A 16,456-nucleotide genomic window follows, 5' to 3' on the forward strand; every position below is an offset into this window, starting at 1 on the left:
CGACCCCAAATCATGGACCATACCCAAGATATGAATACGAGTGTAGATATAAATCCAATGAGAGGATTGGAGGATTCTAGTCTGTTTGCTGAGTTTGATCGATGGTTCGCTGGTGATATGACAGTGGTTTGGAGAGTCCAGTACCCGCAGTCATTCTTTCAAATACTTTTGGGTTTAACTTTGATGGGATGGCTAGGAGATGAGGTAATTATATTTTTGAAGTTTTTTGAGTGTTGTGGATTTGTTTATAAATTTTATCTTTTAAATCGTAATGTTTTTGTTTCTCTACAGCATATTCACGAGTATCTCCGCTTGATTAGTGAGAAACAACGGCTGTATCTGAATGCCTTAGTTCAACGTGTCAAACATACTGATACATGTTTTTTGGGTAACGTGCCGACAAAACTTATAAATACTATTTATTTTTTTAATTATTGCCTTTAAGTTTTGTTAATTTATACATTTCTTGGTTATCTATGTACTAGGTGTTCTTGAATCAGTTATGAAGCAACAGGGATTGTGCGGTCGATTCATTAGTATTCGACGACCGCTTGAATAGTTATCTTTGTGGGCGACAACACACAATGTCCAAATCAATGACGGATGTCGATATGGTATGTTTTTTATTGCATTTCACATACTCCATAAGGAAAATATCCAAGTTGTCGCTTTTTCTTAGTTGTATTTAATTTCATATATTACGAACATATTTTTCAATTTTTATATACAGTTACTCATCCCTGTTAACTTGGACGACGCGCATTGGGTAGTAGCACGAGTTGACTTTCGGAAAAATAAAGTCTGGATTTATGACTCATTACTCACATCTCGCGATGACAAAAGGTACAAGTTGAAATTCAAGCTACTTGAAGTTATATTCCCTCGATGGTTGGAATATGTTGGCTTCTACAACATCCGACCTGAGTTGCGGAGTGCAGACCCCTGGAAAGTTATCACAGTTAAGAGCGTGCCACAACAAGAGTCCGGAACTGGTAATTGCGGTGTTTTTGTATTGATGGTTACGATGTATTTAATGTTCAGGCTTAGATTGGAGTTTAACGATAGTCATGTCGAGTACTTTAGAAAGAAGATTGCGGTTGATATATTTAATGACGATATTATATTGTAAACCGTTGTAGTAATTTGAATGTTGAAACTTGAATTTTTATTTTAATTTGCGCACTTAAGTTTATATAATTTTAATGCTCACATTTTAATATTTAAAATAAAATAAAGTTTTATGACATATAAGTGTACAATGTACAAAAAACAATAACAGTTTTAACCAACGAAACACAAAAAACAACAACAATTTTAACAAACGAATCATTGAAATAATACAACTAACTTCGAGTCGACACAATGAGATTCTTACATCGCTTATGATTATGGTCCAGTTCATGACACCGCCCGCATCTTACAGTCCGCCGATTAACGTCCTCGCCAGCCGAGGGTATTTTGAGCTCTTTACGACGGCCAGGTGGTGGTGCCTCAACTGGTGGGTATACTTGCATATCCTGAATTTCATCTGGAACTTCCCAATCAGCCACATCACCAACTGGCTCCATTGGTTATGCATAAGCCATCGCCAACAATTCTGTAGTGTAAAAGTCCGAGTAAAGGTTAATAAAATCCACCCGGTGTGTTAGACACGCCGCAATTGCATGAGCACATACAAGCTGATAAAGCTGAAACACTTTGCAGGAGCAAGTTTTTTTTTGCAAGTCAACCAAACCTTCCTTAAGCCCACCACCTATAACTTGAAATCGATGCAGAGACACCGGCCGAACTATCATTCTTTCAGCTATAGTTCTCCTCTCAGTGACTATTTCATTCGCCCATGTTGTTAGCCAAGTAGTCATTGATTCAGCCACAATTTTTTTATCATAAAACCATTGCTGCAATGTTTTCCTAAAGTGATCAACAAGATGAGTAACAGAAAATTTTTGAGGTTCCCTCATCAAAGAATTAGCACTCTCCGCGATGTTGGTGGTAAGTATGCTATACCTCCTACCTTCAAACTGAGACCTTACCCAATTACACGTACCGACATTATTTTCTAGGTAATCAGCTGCACCCGAGTGGATAATCCACAACCCTTCAAGTTGTCTCTTAAATTCCTCGTGGCCATATGCTTTTACTGCATTAATAAAGGCAGGCTCAAATTCATCCCAAAGAGCTTTGGACATTTTAAACTATGACTTAATGTTACCTTTGATGTGGTAAAAACAAATGCCATGAGTTGCATTGTGAAATACTTTAAGAACGACTCTCCTTATGGCAGTGCATCGATCAGAGATAATTACCAACTCAGGTCTATCGCCAATCACTCCGTGTAACTTCATCATAAACCATTCCCAAGCATCATTGTTTTTTGAATCCATGATCCCAATGGTTAACGGATACAATTGATTGTTATCATCAAGACATGTTGCCACGAACATGCTTCCACGATATAGTCCCTTCAGATAAGTACCATCTACAGCAATGACAGGCCGAATATATTGCATAAAACCCTTGATGGAAGATCCGAGTGCTACAAAATAGTACAAGAAATTACCATCTCCATCATACTCGAGGTGAGTAATTGTACCCTCATTCGTTGTAGTTACTATGTGAGAGTATTTAGGGAGCAAGTTGTATGACTCTATAGCGTTGCCTCGAACTATTTCAAGACCAACTTCTCTCGCCCGATATGCCTGCTGGTATGTTAACTGAACACCGTATTCTTATTGTATATCTGCTCTTATGTCATTCGGGGTATAAATCCTCTTATCTTGAATATATTTTTCTATGATAATATGACCGACAACCCGGCGCCTTACTTGATGACGTCTATCAACCAATACCTCATTATGACAAGTGTGTACATTGTCAATTCTCTGCACCGCCCAAGGAACATTTTGCTCGTTCGAACATCTAGTTGCTCGAATACGTCATTTACATTATTCTGAACAACAGTGAGCCTCGAAACGTGTCATAGTAGACCGCGCAATCTTGAAATCAAACTTATCCCTAAAGGCAACCTTGCGTAGTTGTAATATAAACTCATTCTTCTCAGCAAATAGCTTACCCACACTTATATCATCTGAGTCACAACTGCTAACAAAGCTTGGAGCAACCATGTTCGAAGGCAAAGTTGAAGCAAGACTTGTAAGGGTCAATTCTCCTTCTCGATCGAACCATAGAAGGAATAGGTCTATTGCCTCTATTATTCACAAGAGTATTGTCTTCACACTCATCCTCATACTGAAACGACAGAACATTCAAAGGACCGGCTCCTCCATCATCACCATCATTATTGAAATAAGTGCCCCTAGTATTATTAGAAGGTTCTGCATAAACATTATCCCCTTCTATCTCATCATGAAAATCGTCATTGTCCCGAAAATCATTGTTGTAATACGGAGAATACCGTTACTCCAACGACGTCGTTATTGGAAATACCGTTGCTCCAACATCCTGTAATGTAACGCCGTTATCATCAATGTTGTCATAATTGTCGTGGATTGGAGAGTAATATTGCTGTAGCAATATTGTCCTTGGCAACACCTCTTCTTCATTATCGGGGCCAGACATATTTGCTCTAAACGAAGTTTCTGTATCGACATGTGGTTCAATAGCTTCGCTCGGAACTCGAGGTGATGTGGTCACGAATATAGGAATGCATCCAAAATTGGCTACGTCGGATGCCACATGCAACACAACCCTCACCATTTCATCATCAAATATATCCATGGGCAGTGCACATATACGATATAATGTGTTACTAGACCTCAAAGTTGTCTTCATTGTGATATTATATTCATTAGCGTTTATTTGTAACACCTCGTATACTCTTGCCAATAACTGATCAAACAGAAAATTTTTCCCAACCAAAAAAGCTCGATTTTTACCATTCACATACTCCATACGGCCATCCTCTAATGTCTCCCACAACCATCGTAACACAAATCAAGTACAACTGAATCCATTAAGCCTAAAATTATAAAAAAAAAAATATTTGAGCCCTATCAAATTAATACAGTTTTAATGAATCTCCAGCCTATCGCACCAAGGCTGTCGCCAGATTCACCCACGACTCAATTCACTGAAACTCTCGAGCAAGTTCAGAAAATAACTCATACCACTAAGTGATGCCGATTAGTGTTGGATCCGGATAGATTATGATCGGATTTCACTTTTATCGTTGTCTTTTGCCGTCGCCGTTGGTTGATGATTCAAGAGTGGAAAGCTACCTTTGGTTTGACGATATGGGAGAAAGAAAGTTGCTTTTGGTCTGTAAAGAAGGGTAATTTGGGGAGAAAAGCGTGTGTTTGACTAATATTGATAGAAAAAAGTTGAGAGGGTTAATTGTGAAAATAGCAAAAATTTTATGGTTATTTTCGTAAATTTTCCTTTTTTTGGTTTAATCAATTAATGATATTTTATTTATTTATATTTATTTATTAAATTAATGCATTGAGTAATTTTATTTTTACATATAAAATTTGAAATAATTAATAATATTAAATTTTATATAATTAACAATATGAAATTTAAAATATTAATAAATCAAAATCATATTAATTTGTACAAATAATTATATAAAATATGATTATATATAATATAATACAATGTAATGCTAAATACTATTCAGTATTAATATAATACAATAATAATATAGTTTAGCTTACATTAAATAATGTAATACATTGTAATGCATTACAGTGTGACAAATACACCTTTATTGTATCACTTGTCTCAAATTTTTTTCGTTCAGTTATTTTTTTTCCTCATAATTTGAGAATACTGTAATTTTAATCCATTGTCTACTTGTAGTAAATAATCGGTTAATCAATTTTGATGTATGTTCGTAGACGTGGGATCGTACTGAACTGTGACTATGTTGATTGTTGAATGACATTTCATTTGTCATATGTAAATCCTTAGGCATTTATTTGTTGATTGACAGTAGGTTCATTAGGTTTGGGATCATTTCCAGCGGATTTTTGATATGCGAGCTCTTAGGTTTCTTACTTCTCATGCTTTGCTTTTTCATTGGCGGAGATGTGCTCCTTCTCAGCATCATATTCGGGTCCTCCTGCCTTGCTTTATTTTGTGGCAAGTTCGGAAGGCCCGCAATGCTTTTCGGTTTAGTTTGTAGTCTTTCTCTATTGAGGCGATCATTTTTCAAATGGATTCAGATCTCAGGTTAGCTAGTTCTACTTTTGGCTTTAAGCCTTCCGCTCTGAGGGAAGTCTTAGGTTCTCGGATTGCGAAGGGTTTGCATGTTATGACTCCTCCTGAGAGGCTGATTCGATTGGTTTCATAGATGAGGCTGCCACCTGGAGTGTTGAAGCTAACTGTGGACATATGTTTTAGGGGTAATCCTGGGATGGCTGTCTGAGGAGGTATTTTGCGAGATTATCGAGGTGTGGTTTTGGCTGCCTTTGGCTCCTTTCTTGGCCGCCAACCGATTCTTTATGTTGAGCTCATGGCTGTGTGCGAGGGGTTGGAGCTTGTTGCTCATATGGGTTATCTCACGCTTGAGGTGGAGTTGGATTCGGCTACGATCGTTTCTTGGATCCATTCCCAGGGTCTTGTTCGTTGGGAGTACACTTGTTGCGTTGGGTGTGCTCTCTCATATCCTCTTCGACTATTCTGGTCCGACATGTGTTTCACGAGGCTACCTCTGCTGCTGATTTTCTGGCTAATTGGGCATGTTCTCGGTGTGTCAGTAGGCGTTTTTCTTCTCCCCAAGATCTTCTTGTCGGCTTATTGGATATTCTCCATTTAGATGCTCAGGCTATCCCTCATGTTAGGCGCTAGCATTGATAGCTTTCTCTTCCATTTATTCTTGGTTTTTCATGTGTTTTCATTTACTATGGAGGTCATGGTCTATATCCCCCTCCTTATTTGTACATTTCAGTTTCTTATTTATATTACAGGTAGGGGTCCTGCCTAACCCCCCACCTTATGGTTGTTTTTTTTTATAAAAAAAATAGAGCTGGTAATTCGTTTGTCATACGTTCAGAGATAATTTCCCTCTTACAATTGATTAAATTACAGCAAGCTCGGGCCGAAAGAAGACCAGCAGGTCCACAACAAATGAAAAAGTATTAGTTTAAAGAGTGGAGCTTCTAAGACGCCTCTACATTCCTTACGACCCCATGTCAATCACACTTGTTTTAATACCAAAAATATACTTAAAATATTTTTCCCCCCTAAAATAAAATGAAATCTATCTTCTCTAGCAATCTTATTCTCTACCCTCTACACAAATAATTTTTCTAGGTGATAATTCTGATTCAAAATAAGCATATTTAAGCTTTAGTTTAGAAGTTGCGTATAAGTATGAGGATAATTTTTTTTTACAAGTATGAGAATAATGAATTTGTAAGGAAAATAAAAGAAACAAGTTATTTCAACAGAATATTGGATAGATGAGGAATTACAAACATAAAAAAGAATAGAAATTGACATGTTAATGTATTGAAGGAGTTTGCCGAAAAAACAAATAATAGAATGCGTGGATTTGTTAAAAGAAAGAGAAACAATAGATGAGTTTAATTAGAATTATAAGAGTTTCTAAAAAGTGTAATTTCATAAGTGAAGTGGTGTTAATAGCAACACTCAATTTGAAAATGGAGAGAAGTCCAAGAGGGAAAAGGCCCAGAACTTACTCGGAGAGTTGCCTCCTATGTCCTGCCGTCTAATTCATTGCAATAACATTCAATTTGAACCAACCTTAAGGTGGCGGTGGATTTGACATATGGATTTATTCCTCTAATGGCATATTGATAGTTTCATGAAGTTGTTTTGTTTCATTATTAGCTTTAGGAGAATTACTTAATGCATCTACGGGTTCTTAAATTCTTTTAACAGCCATACCTTCTCTGTCTGCAGGTCTTCCATTCCGTATGTTATTGGAATATTGAAGGGGTATAAATTATTTGGTTTGGATTATCTTTTAAATGATGTTGAAGTTAAAGTGAAGTTGCATTCTCTGTAGTATTACATAATGGGTTGTGCATGAATGCATGTTTTAGACTGTCATTTCATTTGCACTGTTTAGAAATTGTCTTTCTTGTCATCCGTGGAACCTTGTTACTTACTTAGGTATTTAAGTCTGTCTACTTGAATTTTAATGTCGTTTCTTAAAGTAATTGTCTCCTAAATGAATGCTTGCTGGATACATGCGTTGATCTCAATTACAGTGCAATATTCTAGCATTGCTCCCAAACTGTTAATTATATAAGGCACTAGAATGAGGAATTTCACACAAAATCCTCACTGTCCCAACTCTCAGCAGCGGGAGGATGGCTGAGGCTTGTTGACATGGCTGGTTCTGAAAGCACTGAGTAAGCTCTTTTAATTATTTATCAAACAGGGTTTGAGGCAAAAATGCAGGAACCCAGTAAAAAATACTTATCAGATTCTTACTTCATATTAATCATTTATCTCATGATAGTTTGATTCCCTGATCTGGATTGCAGATAAATTTACAGATATTTACAGATAAATTGTTACTATCCACAACTGAAAAATAAATTAGAGTAATTCTGCATGAATAATATTGCATGGCAAAATTAGAACTTAGATTTTTTGTATTTGTCTTATCAGATGGAATCTTTTTCTTTTGCTTTATATTTTCATTTTCCAATTTTGACTATGCCGTTGCATTTTTTTTAGCTTTTGTAAGAAAATTCTTTCATTTGAAGTCCATTCGTCTAAATACCGGTTTTGCGAGAGACTTACCAGGTGTTGAATTTGCAAGCTAAAATAGTGTAAATACCTTTATGTATCTCATTAAATATACCAAAGCTCATTCTTGCCCTATTATAACTAAGATTTTAAACAAGTGGAAGTAATTCTAAGTTCAGGGGCTACTTTCAACCGCATTATTCATTATATATATAAGAAAATCTATTACACCATGACTAAAGAATTTAGGAGACTTTACATACGAATGAAAGTACAATAACCAGAGCGCAACCTTTAACCTCAGTATTTTTTTTTTCTTTTCCCAATGTAAACTCTTTTGTTATGAAGTTATTTATTTTATATCGATCTATTGCTTTTATGAGATGTATCCCTAAATCACATCTGTTGATATTGTTTCATGATTATTATCATCACACTAAGGCACTGAAGATCTTTGCTCTGCTTGTGCCCTTGCTTATGACATTTTCTATGATTGGTTTCGCATTATATCCTGGCACCTGCAAAACTTGAAGCTTTTTCATAACTTAAAAGGACAATTAAATGTGGTGTTGCTTGTTTTTTGTGATGTTGTCAGATTGGTGGAGGAAGTTATGATATATTATAAACGTGAGGTCTAACAAGCGCGTAGATCAACTGGCATGAGGTTGTTCTAACTTAACAAAGATCTTCAGTTCGAGACTTGCAGCTGCATTAAATACTTACTGAGAGAGTTTTCTGTGATGTTGTCAGATTGGTGGAGGAAGTTATGATATATTATAAACGTGAGGTCTAACAAGCGCGTAGATCAACTGGCATGAGGTTGTTCTAACTTAACAAAAATCTTCAGTTCGAGACTTGCAGCTGCGTTAAAGATTTACTGAGAGAGTTTTGCCACTCTAGTGGTCCTTCGCATTATATCCTGGCACCTGCAAAACTTGAAGCTTTTTCATAGCTTAAAAGGACAATTAAATGTGGTGTTGCTTGTTTTCTGTGATGTTGTCAGATTGGTGGAGGAAGTTATGATATAGTATAAACGTGAGGTCTAATAAGCGCGTAGATCAACTGGCATGAGGTTGTTCTAACTTAACAAAGATCTTCAGTTCGAGACTTGCAGCTGCGTTAAATACTTACTGAGAGAGTTTTGCCACTCTAGTGGTCCTACTCAACTCGAATCTGGATTAGTCGGGGCCCAATGAAACCTTCGAATACCAGATGATTTAATACACCAAAAAATAAATAAATGTAAGGTCCAACAAAAAGTTTCCAAAATTGTTGGCATCTCTCTGAACGAGAGAGATAGTAAAAAATCCCATATCGAATTTTGGCCCGATTGACATAACCCAAATTTTTTGAGATTTGACTTGAATTTAAGAGTCAAAATTCAGGCTTAGGCTTAAAAAGCCTGATCAAATTCAGTTTAAGGGTCAACCCAACCCAATTAGTTAACAAATTTTAAAAAAAAATCTCACGCACGCATGATGTCTGCACAGTGCACATGAACACACAACACACACACACACACTCACATCACATGATCACAGTATCACATATTCACATTCATACGACTCACACCACACGAACACATATCCCATTCTAATTCCTAATGCAAGAGAAGTCAGCCTCCGGCCTTTGCTGCAACTTCCATCATGCCACCAACCCGCCACCAAATTGACCGAAATTGCGACTCAGTTCACGAGCCCACGACAGCCATTGTTGCAACTTCCATCATCGGCACCACTTGCTGCCGTGCCAGCCACCACCATGGTATTAGGGGATATAAATTTAAATTATTTAAATATTAAAAAATTAAAAAAAAAATTGGTTGGGCTCAGGAAAGTCTTAGCCCAACCTTGACCCTAGCTTGATCCGAATGTGAAACAGTCAGGGTTTTTTTGGATTCGGGCACTTTGTTTGTGTGATCGAGTCCGACTCCGACTTGATTGCCAACCCTACTGAACGGGTTAGAAAACTTTTAATTTAAGTTGTTTTATAGGTATTCTGGTTGTTTTTATGTGAAATTTTTATTGTTGGCCTTTAATTCGTTCGAAGAAGTCAGGTCTGACATTTGACCACAAGGTACATTCTATCAACGTTTTTAACTTTGTTTTCTTATTGGCGAGTGTTACCTTACAAAAAACAACAATGATATTCTCACAAAAGTGGGTACAAAAGTTAGTACAATGAGGACCTTTTTGCAAATTATTTCAAAGTTTTATATTCTTTTGAAATTTATGAATTTTATTGATTTTGATTTTGAGCAATTTTATTTAATTTCATTTTTCTGTTCAGTATTAGAATAGATTGTGCATGATTGGATGCTATAGGGATAGGCTGCTTTTTGTTTTGCAAGAGTTAATTTATTTACAATGCATCTCTTAGTCTTTTTGTTAGCGGATTATAATAATAGCTGCATGCATGAAGAAGTGCTCATGGGGGGCAGGTCAAAATTTTCAATGGTCAAAGTAAGAGAAGAGGAAGTTGCTTATCCAATGAAAATTTGGACGGAGATTTAGGTGGGCAAGTACAAGTTGGAGAAATAATTAATGGGTCCAGAGAAAAAACGATCCACAACTTTTAAAAATTCTTTTGTTTTATAGGCCAAAAACGCCTATAAAACAAACTACCATATGCACAAAAAGAAGAAAGAAAGAAAGGGGGAAAAAAAGTAAGAGTAAAAAAACGCCAGTATAACTTTCGAATTAAAAAAAAAAGGAAGGAAACAACTTCCTCTTCTCTTACTTTGACCATTGAAAATTTTGACCTGCCCCCCATGGGCACTTCTTCAAGCATGCAGCTATTATTATAATCCGCTAACAAAAAGACTAAGAGATGCATTGTAAATAAATTAACGCTTGCAAAACAAAAAGCAGCCTATAGCATCCAATCATGCACAATCTATTCTAATACTGAACAGAAAATTTTGATATAGTCAAATTTTGGACAGCATATTGTCAACATGTGACGTCGTTGGGAACAATTTCAACTTATGTCTTTTTCGTTGTTGTACAATTTAATAATAAATTTGTCAATCACATCCACAGCCGGAGCAAAGCTATCTTTGAACAATTGTTAAAAAATTATTACAATTAAGCATATATTGAGAATGAGAAAATCTATCCTACATTAGAGGTAATATAATAAATTATTGAATATGTGACATGAGTAGTACAATTTAATTTAATTACTACTTATATGTTACTTTTTCAAAATACATGAACATATAGTATTACATCATTTATTTGTTGTACCAGTGACATGAGCAATACAATTTACTTCATTTGGTCCCATTATCAATTTTTAGATAAAAATAAGTTCTAAATAGTGTACCAAATGTGCTTTAACTAATTGATCTATTAAAAACAAATTCTACTTGATATTTGATTAACATCAGTATTAATAATTTAATGATTCGTATAGGATAATGGTTGAAAATTCATTATTATTGAACACTTTTTGAAAAATGATTGCAGTAAATTAAGCAAACACTGAGAAATAATACCAATCTGTGGAAAAAGAAAAGAACTGTATTAAAAGCCTTTTTCTCAGGGGGGAAAAAAAATTTGAAGACATCACTGTTTACTTCTTTTTCTTTTTCTCTTTTTGAACTCGATCATCACCGTTAGTTCACCATTTGGGTCTTTGCTTGAATAAACGGTGATGATCGAGTTTCCAAAAACCAACCAATCAACAGGACAGCATGTGCAACTGGTCAAAAGAATTTGCCACGCAATTTCCAATTTTTCATGACATAAAAAGCTCACTATAAATTGAAGAATGAGAGAAAAGTGAGTCTGCCGTTTTGCTTCTCTCTCTGTCTCTTCTCTCAGCACATGCCTTCTTCTCTCACCTTTCTCTCATTCTTCTCTTAACATTTAGCATTTTTGTAAATTAAATACATCTTCCCCTAGAAAACTTGAGCATCACCATAAGCATGAAATTTTCTATTGATTTGAGGTATTTATTTCTGCCATTACTAAATCTTATAATCTTCTTTATGTTCCTGAAATCTCAAGATGGTAATTCTTGGGCCATCCAGGATGGTACCAGTGAGATTCTGTTATATCCCATTTTGAAGCTCCCCTTCTTCTCTCAGATTCTTGTCCTGCTGTTACTATTGATCTACCTCTTCATATCCGTCAAACTCCACCTCAGGATCGGTCGCCAACTTTCTGTACGCTGTGGAAAACTATCCGTTCTCTTGGCAATATCAACACTTGCCTCTCTCATTTTGGCTCCATCTCTTTTCTTGGTGGCGTATTTGTGTCTCATAATCTTATCACTCTGTTATTCAGTGTTAGCCTCTCCGTGTAAGCGCTGCTTCGACCGGTTTCTACGTCTCACGAGCACCGTAATAACATCCATTCCAACTATCTTCATCGCCTGTACTGTCAAACCAGCTCCTTCCCAAGTTGAAGTGAACATTATTCGAGTGTAATTATAAATAAGGTACGTAACCACAACCTGTTTGCTTATTTTATTTTCTTGTGTAACATTTTAATAGCAGTAAACTAACAAGATTCAAAATTACCTGCAGCCAAGTTCAAAGTCTGAAGATAATCTGGAAGTTGTGGTCGTCATTTGATATTAAATATTCCGTTTAGCTGGTGCCACTGCAAAGCTCCTAGTATCTATTAGGGCAACAAAATATTGAATTGTGAGTTTCATGTTATCTTTCCTTTTCATAGTTAATAACGACAACGTGGAATACAAACAACAAAAAAGAAAAAAGAAAAAAGAAAAAAAGGAAAGGTTTCTATTTCGCAGTTGTTGTCAGTTACTATTTCGGCTTGATTTGAAGAAAAGAGTTGAAAAGCACCTTTCTATAAGCAAAACGAAACGATGATAGACGCTGTCTGCTTTCTTTTACTTCTTTCAATATTTATTCACTTATTTCTTAAAATGCAATATTTATGATTTTCCAAGAAAGCAGCGGCTGTTTTAATTGGCTATGACATGGAGACCGGTATATTAATAAAATTTTGCGTCAGATTTATTCTGCTTTTCATTTTTATCCAGCACCCTGGCGACAGTCAGTAACGAAGTAAAACGTGTTGAAACATATAAAATCTATTAATTAAAAAAGTATTAGTTAATTGATGTATTTGCAAGTCAATAAACATGTATTTAATTAACTAGAAATCTATTATATTTACCAATCTATTCCATTAAAAATGGATTAATCGACTAAATATGTATTAAATTATTCAAAAAATAAATTCAAAATTTTTACTTTGAGAGTTGAATCCCAAAACTTCTAGATGCAATAAGAAAATTAAATAAGGAATTCAACTATATTTAAGTTTCAAGAAAAAATAATAATAATATTACCATATTTTATTAAATAAATTATCATAACAATTACATTAATATTTTAGCAAATTATTAATTTATAATATCATTGGCATAACAGTGTTATATAAAAAAAAGGGCCCCGCATGCATGTGACAGTTAACAAGTTTAAGTTGGTCCATAATTCTTGAAGATAACAAGAGTCGTACGTTTTCTTCATTGAGAAGAATTGGACCATATTGCACATCAGGACTGTAAGTCACTCTCTTATTTGTGTCGTCTCCTGGCTTTCTCTTCCCGTATTCGAGTTCTTTTATTGAAAATAATTCTTACATAACCAATAAATAAATATTCAAATAGTGTGTTGGTGTTTCAGTAAATTAATTATCCATGGAGTCATCTTTAGATCAAAAACCAATGCCCCCCCGTTTGAAATCACCTGAAGAAGAGGTTTGATCGATATTTTCTCCCTTTTTTTCCTTTTTTGAATGCAGATTCCTTTTAACTCTCTCTCTCTCTCTCACACACACACACACTCTTTTTTCTTTCCATACTTATCCTAGTTTTTGGATGATTTATAATGCATGTTGAGTAATGGTAGACCTATTAATTCATGAAAAAGGAAAATCTTGTTGACTTGTGGATTTGTCCCTCTGTTGGCTTATTGGGAAGTGTCTCAAGTTGCTTTGTTCCATGAATATAAGCTTTCGGGGGAGAAGTACTTAATACATCTATGGGTTCTTATAATTCCTTCTTCGGTTATTTATTAAGGTCCAATTAATGATATAGCTTTACGAGATCTGAGAAGGTAAATTGAATTTGCATTCTTTGCAGTACTGTAATAGAAAAGCCTACTTTGTGACTTTTAAGCTTCATAATTCTTCGGTTTAATTTAATCTAGTTTAACCTGGATTATGCGTATTGTTATATACTGTTAGATAATTCATATATATGTTTAAAAACCAACTAGCTAGCTAGCAAAAGAAACATGTTGTAGTTTATTAGTAAACGAAAGATTACATCTGACTGTACCTTAATCATAAATATGTGTGTGTGTTAATCACTATAGTTCAATTAATAATTGGAAACTCAGCAACCAATTCCAAGAATCAGCTTTCAAAGAATATAGGACTTGAACAACCCCAATTTATCAAAATGTGGCTATAGAATATTCTATTTTGAGCAGATTAACTAAGAAGCTTGGTAGGCTTTAGGAATTACATAAATATGTCCATTTGAAATTTTAATTGTACCTGTGGATAATTGGTTCATCATGCCTGGGAAATTTTAATTTGTCTCCTCAATTAATATAGTTGCGGATACATGCATTTATCTCAATTAGAGTGCAATGTTACCATGAATAATAAAAAGATGGGGAAATGGAGAACAATGTTTCGGGATGTTCCAAGCTTTGTAGCTGTTTGTTAATGGAGAATAATATTTTTCCTTTTGGGCAAGGAAAGAAAGCTAGTAAGGTTCCTGGGCAGTATGATGACGTTCTACCTCTTTTTTTTTGTTACTAGGCAAATTAAAGAAATGAATCGTTGTATTTTTGAAGATAAAAGAGAAGATCACGTCTCTCTCGTATAGGTGAAAACAGTTCACGTTTTGTAGCAAATGAAGGAGTTTTCAAGATTCTCTCTTCTTTATTATTCTCCAAACTAAAAAAAAAAAAAAAATCTTAGTTGGTAAGTAAGGGGTAAATTGATGACTAAGCATATTTATATTGTTAGAGACGTTTGATTTCTTCATGTCTCATATCTCCACACTGAATGATTTCTTCTGAACGGGCTCTGAGAGATTATTGTGAATGTCGGTATTTTTTGGTCATGCGACTAGTGATATTGTCATGGAAAGCATATTCGCATAATAATAATATCAATTAGTTCCTATAGTTATGTTGTTGTACATACGCGCTGATAGAGAAAAAATGTAGCTTAATTGCTCATTATTGTAGTTTATTTTTGGTATGTTCCTTTCTCAACACTACTATTCATGTACCACTAATCTGAAGGTGACGGATAATTAGAAAGAGTTGTAACTCCTAATTAGTTCTAATTTGTTATATGAATCCATTTTGTTGGAACATGAATCATTCATTCGTATCTCTTTAGTGTATCACTTGTTCATATAGTACAATTATGTTTTTTGTCATATTTAAAAAGAATAATGATAGGCATCCCAAATTTTTTATACAAAATTTCATTCCAATGATATAGCATTTATTGAGTGGTTGGTTAGTAAATGTTTATAAGATTTAAGTGAATTGATTATTTGTTTCACTAACTAATTAATGAATGTCACATCATTTGAGATAATTTTTCGACATAAAAAAATTTAGAATGTGTCTACTCATTTGAAAATACCTTAATATAATCCATTGTCTACTTGTAATAAATAATATGTTAAGGGTCCGCCTACGTTACATTTACTGTAACGTACAGTCAGCCTGTAAAATTTCATCTAGCCCCTTGTACTCTATGTTATTTATATTTTATTCATGAATATTATAAATTTTTTGAAATATAAAATTTCGTTTAACCCCTTATACTCAATTTTATTTTATTAAAACCCTAGAGTATGAATTCGCCCCTATAATATTAAATTCTCAAAATAACCTCCATTTAATTAAAAAATATAATTATTGTTAAATGAATTATAATTATTATAATTATTTATTATAATCATAAATATTTTTTTAAATAGATTATTGTTATTATTAATAACAATAATAAAAAGCATTATAATTAATTAATCTATTAACAATAATTAATAATATTTTTTATTAAATTGTTAATAATAATAATAATAATAATTCATGATTATCTAGATTTTTTTTAATATTTGGTATAAAACTTATTTTTATAATAAAAATTGTTATTACTCACACACAAGTCACTATCTAAACGCAAGGTATTTGTCCAATCTCCGCTCTCCTGGCAGCCTAAAAGTCCACACACGCATGAGACCCCCTTGCCCAAACAACTCAAAAAATATTATTATAATCATAAATATGTTAATCGGAACTAGTTTATTCAAAATAAAAGTCTCCGCTCTCCTTTCATATTTTATTATAATCATAAATATGTTAATTATCATTGATTATTATTATTATTATTAACAATTTAATAAAAAAATATTATTAATTATTGTTAATAGATTAATTAATCATAATGCTTTTTATTATTGTTATTAATAATAACAATAATCTATTTAAAAAAATATTTATGATTATAATAAAATAATTATAATAATTATAATTCATTTAACAATAATTATATTTTTTAATTAAATGGAGGTTATTTTGAGAATTTAATATTATAGGGGCAAATTCATACTCTAGAGTTTTAATAAAATAAAATTGAGTATAAGGGGTTAAACGAAATTTTACATTTCAAAAAATTTATAATATTCATGAATAAAATATAAATAACATAGAGTATAAGGGGCTGGATGAAATTTCATAGGCCGACTGTACGTT

At 33.8% G+C, this 16,456-nt stretch overlaps 1 protein-coding gene across 1 annotated transcript; it reads right to left on the minus strand.

The window, feature by feature from the left end:
• Positions 1–1,571: 1,571 nt before the first annotated feature.
• Positions 1,572–2,189, minus strand: LOC127903678 (uncharacterized). The gene has a single exon (XM_052444087.1). The coding sequence runs from the start codon at positions 2,187–2,189 to the stop codon at positions 1,572–1,574; it is 618 nt and encodes a 205-aa protein (XP_052300047.1).
• Positions 2,190–16,456: the final 14,267 nt, after the last annotated feature.

The sequence above is a fragment of the Citrus sinensis genome, chromosome 1 (genome assembly GCF_022201045.2).
Source record: "Citrus sinensis cultivar Valencia sweet orange chromosome 1, DVS_A1.0, whole genome shotgun sequence".
NCBI classification, from domain to species: domain Eukaryota; kingdom Viridiplantae; phylum Streptophyta; class Magnoliopsida; order Sapindales; family Rutaceae; genus Citrus; species Citrus sinensis.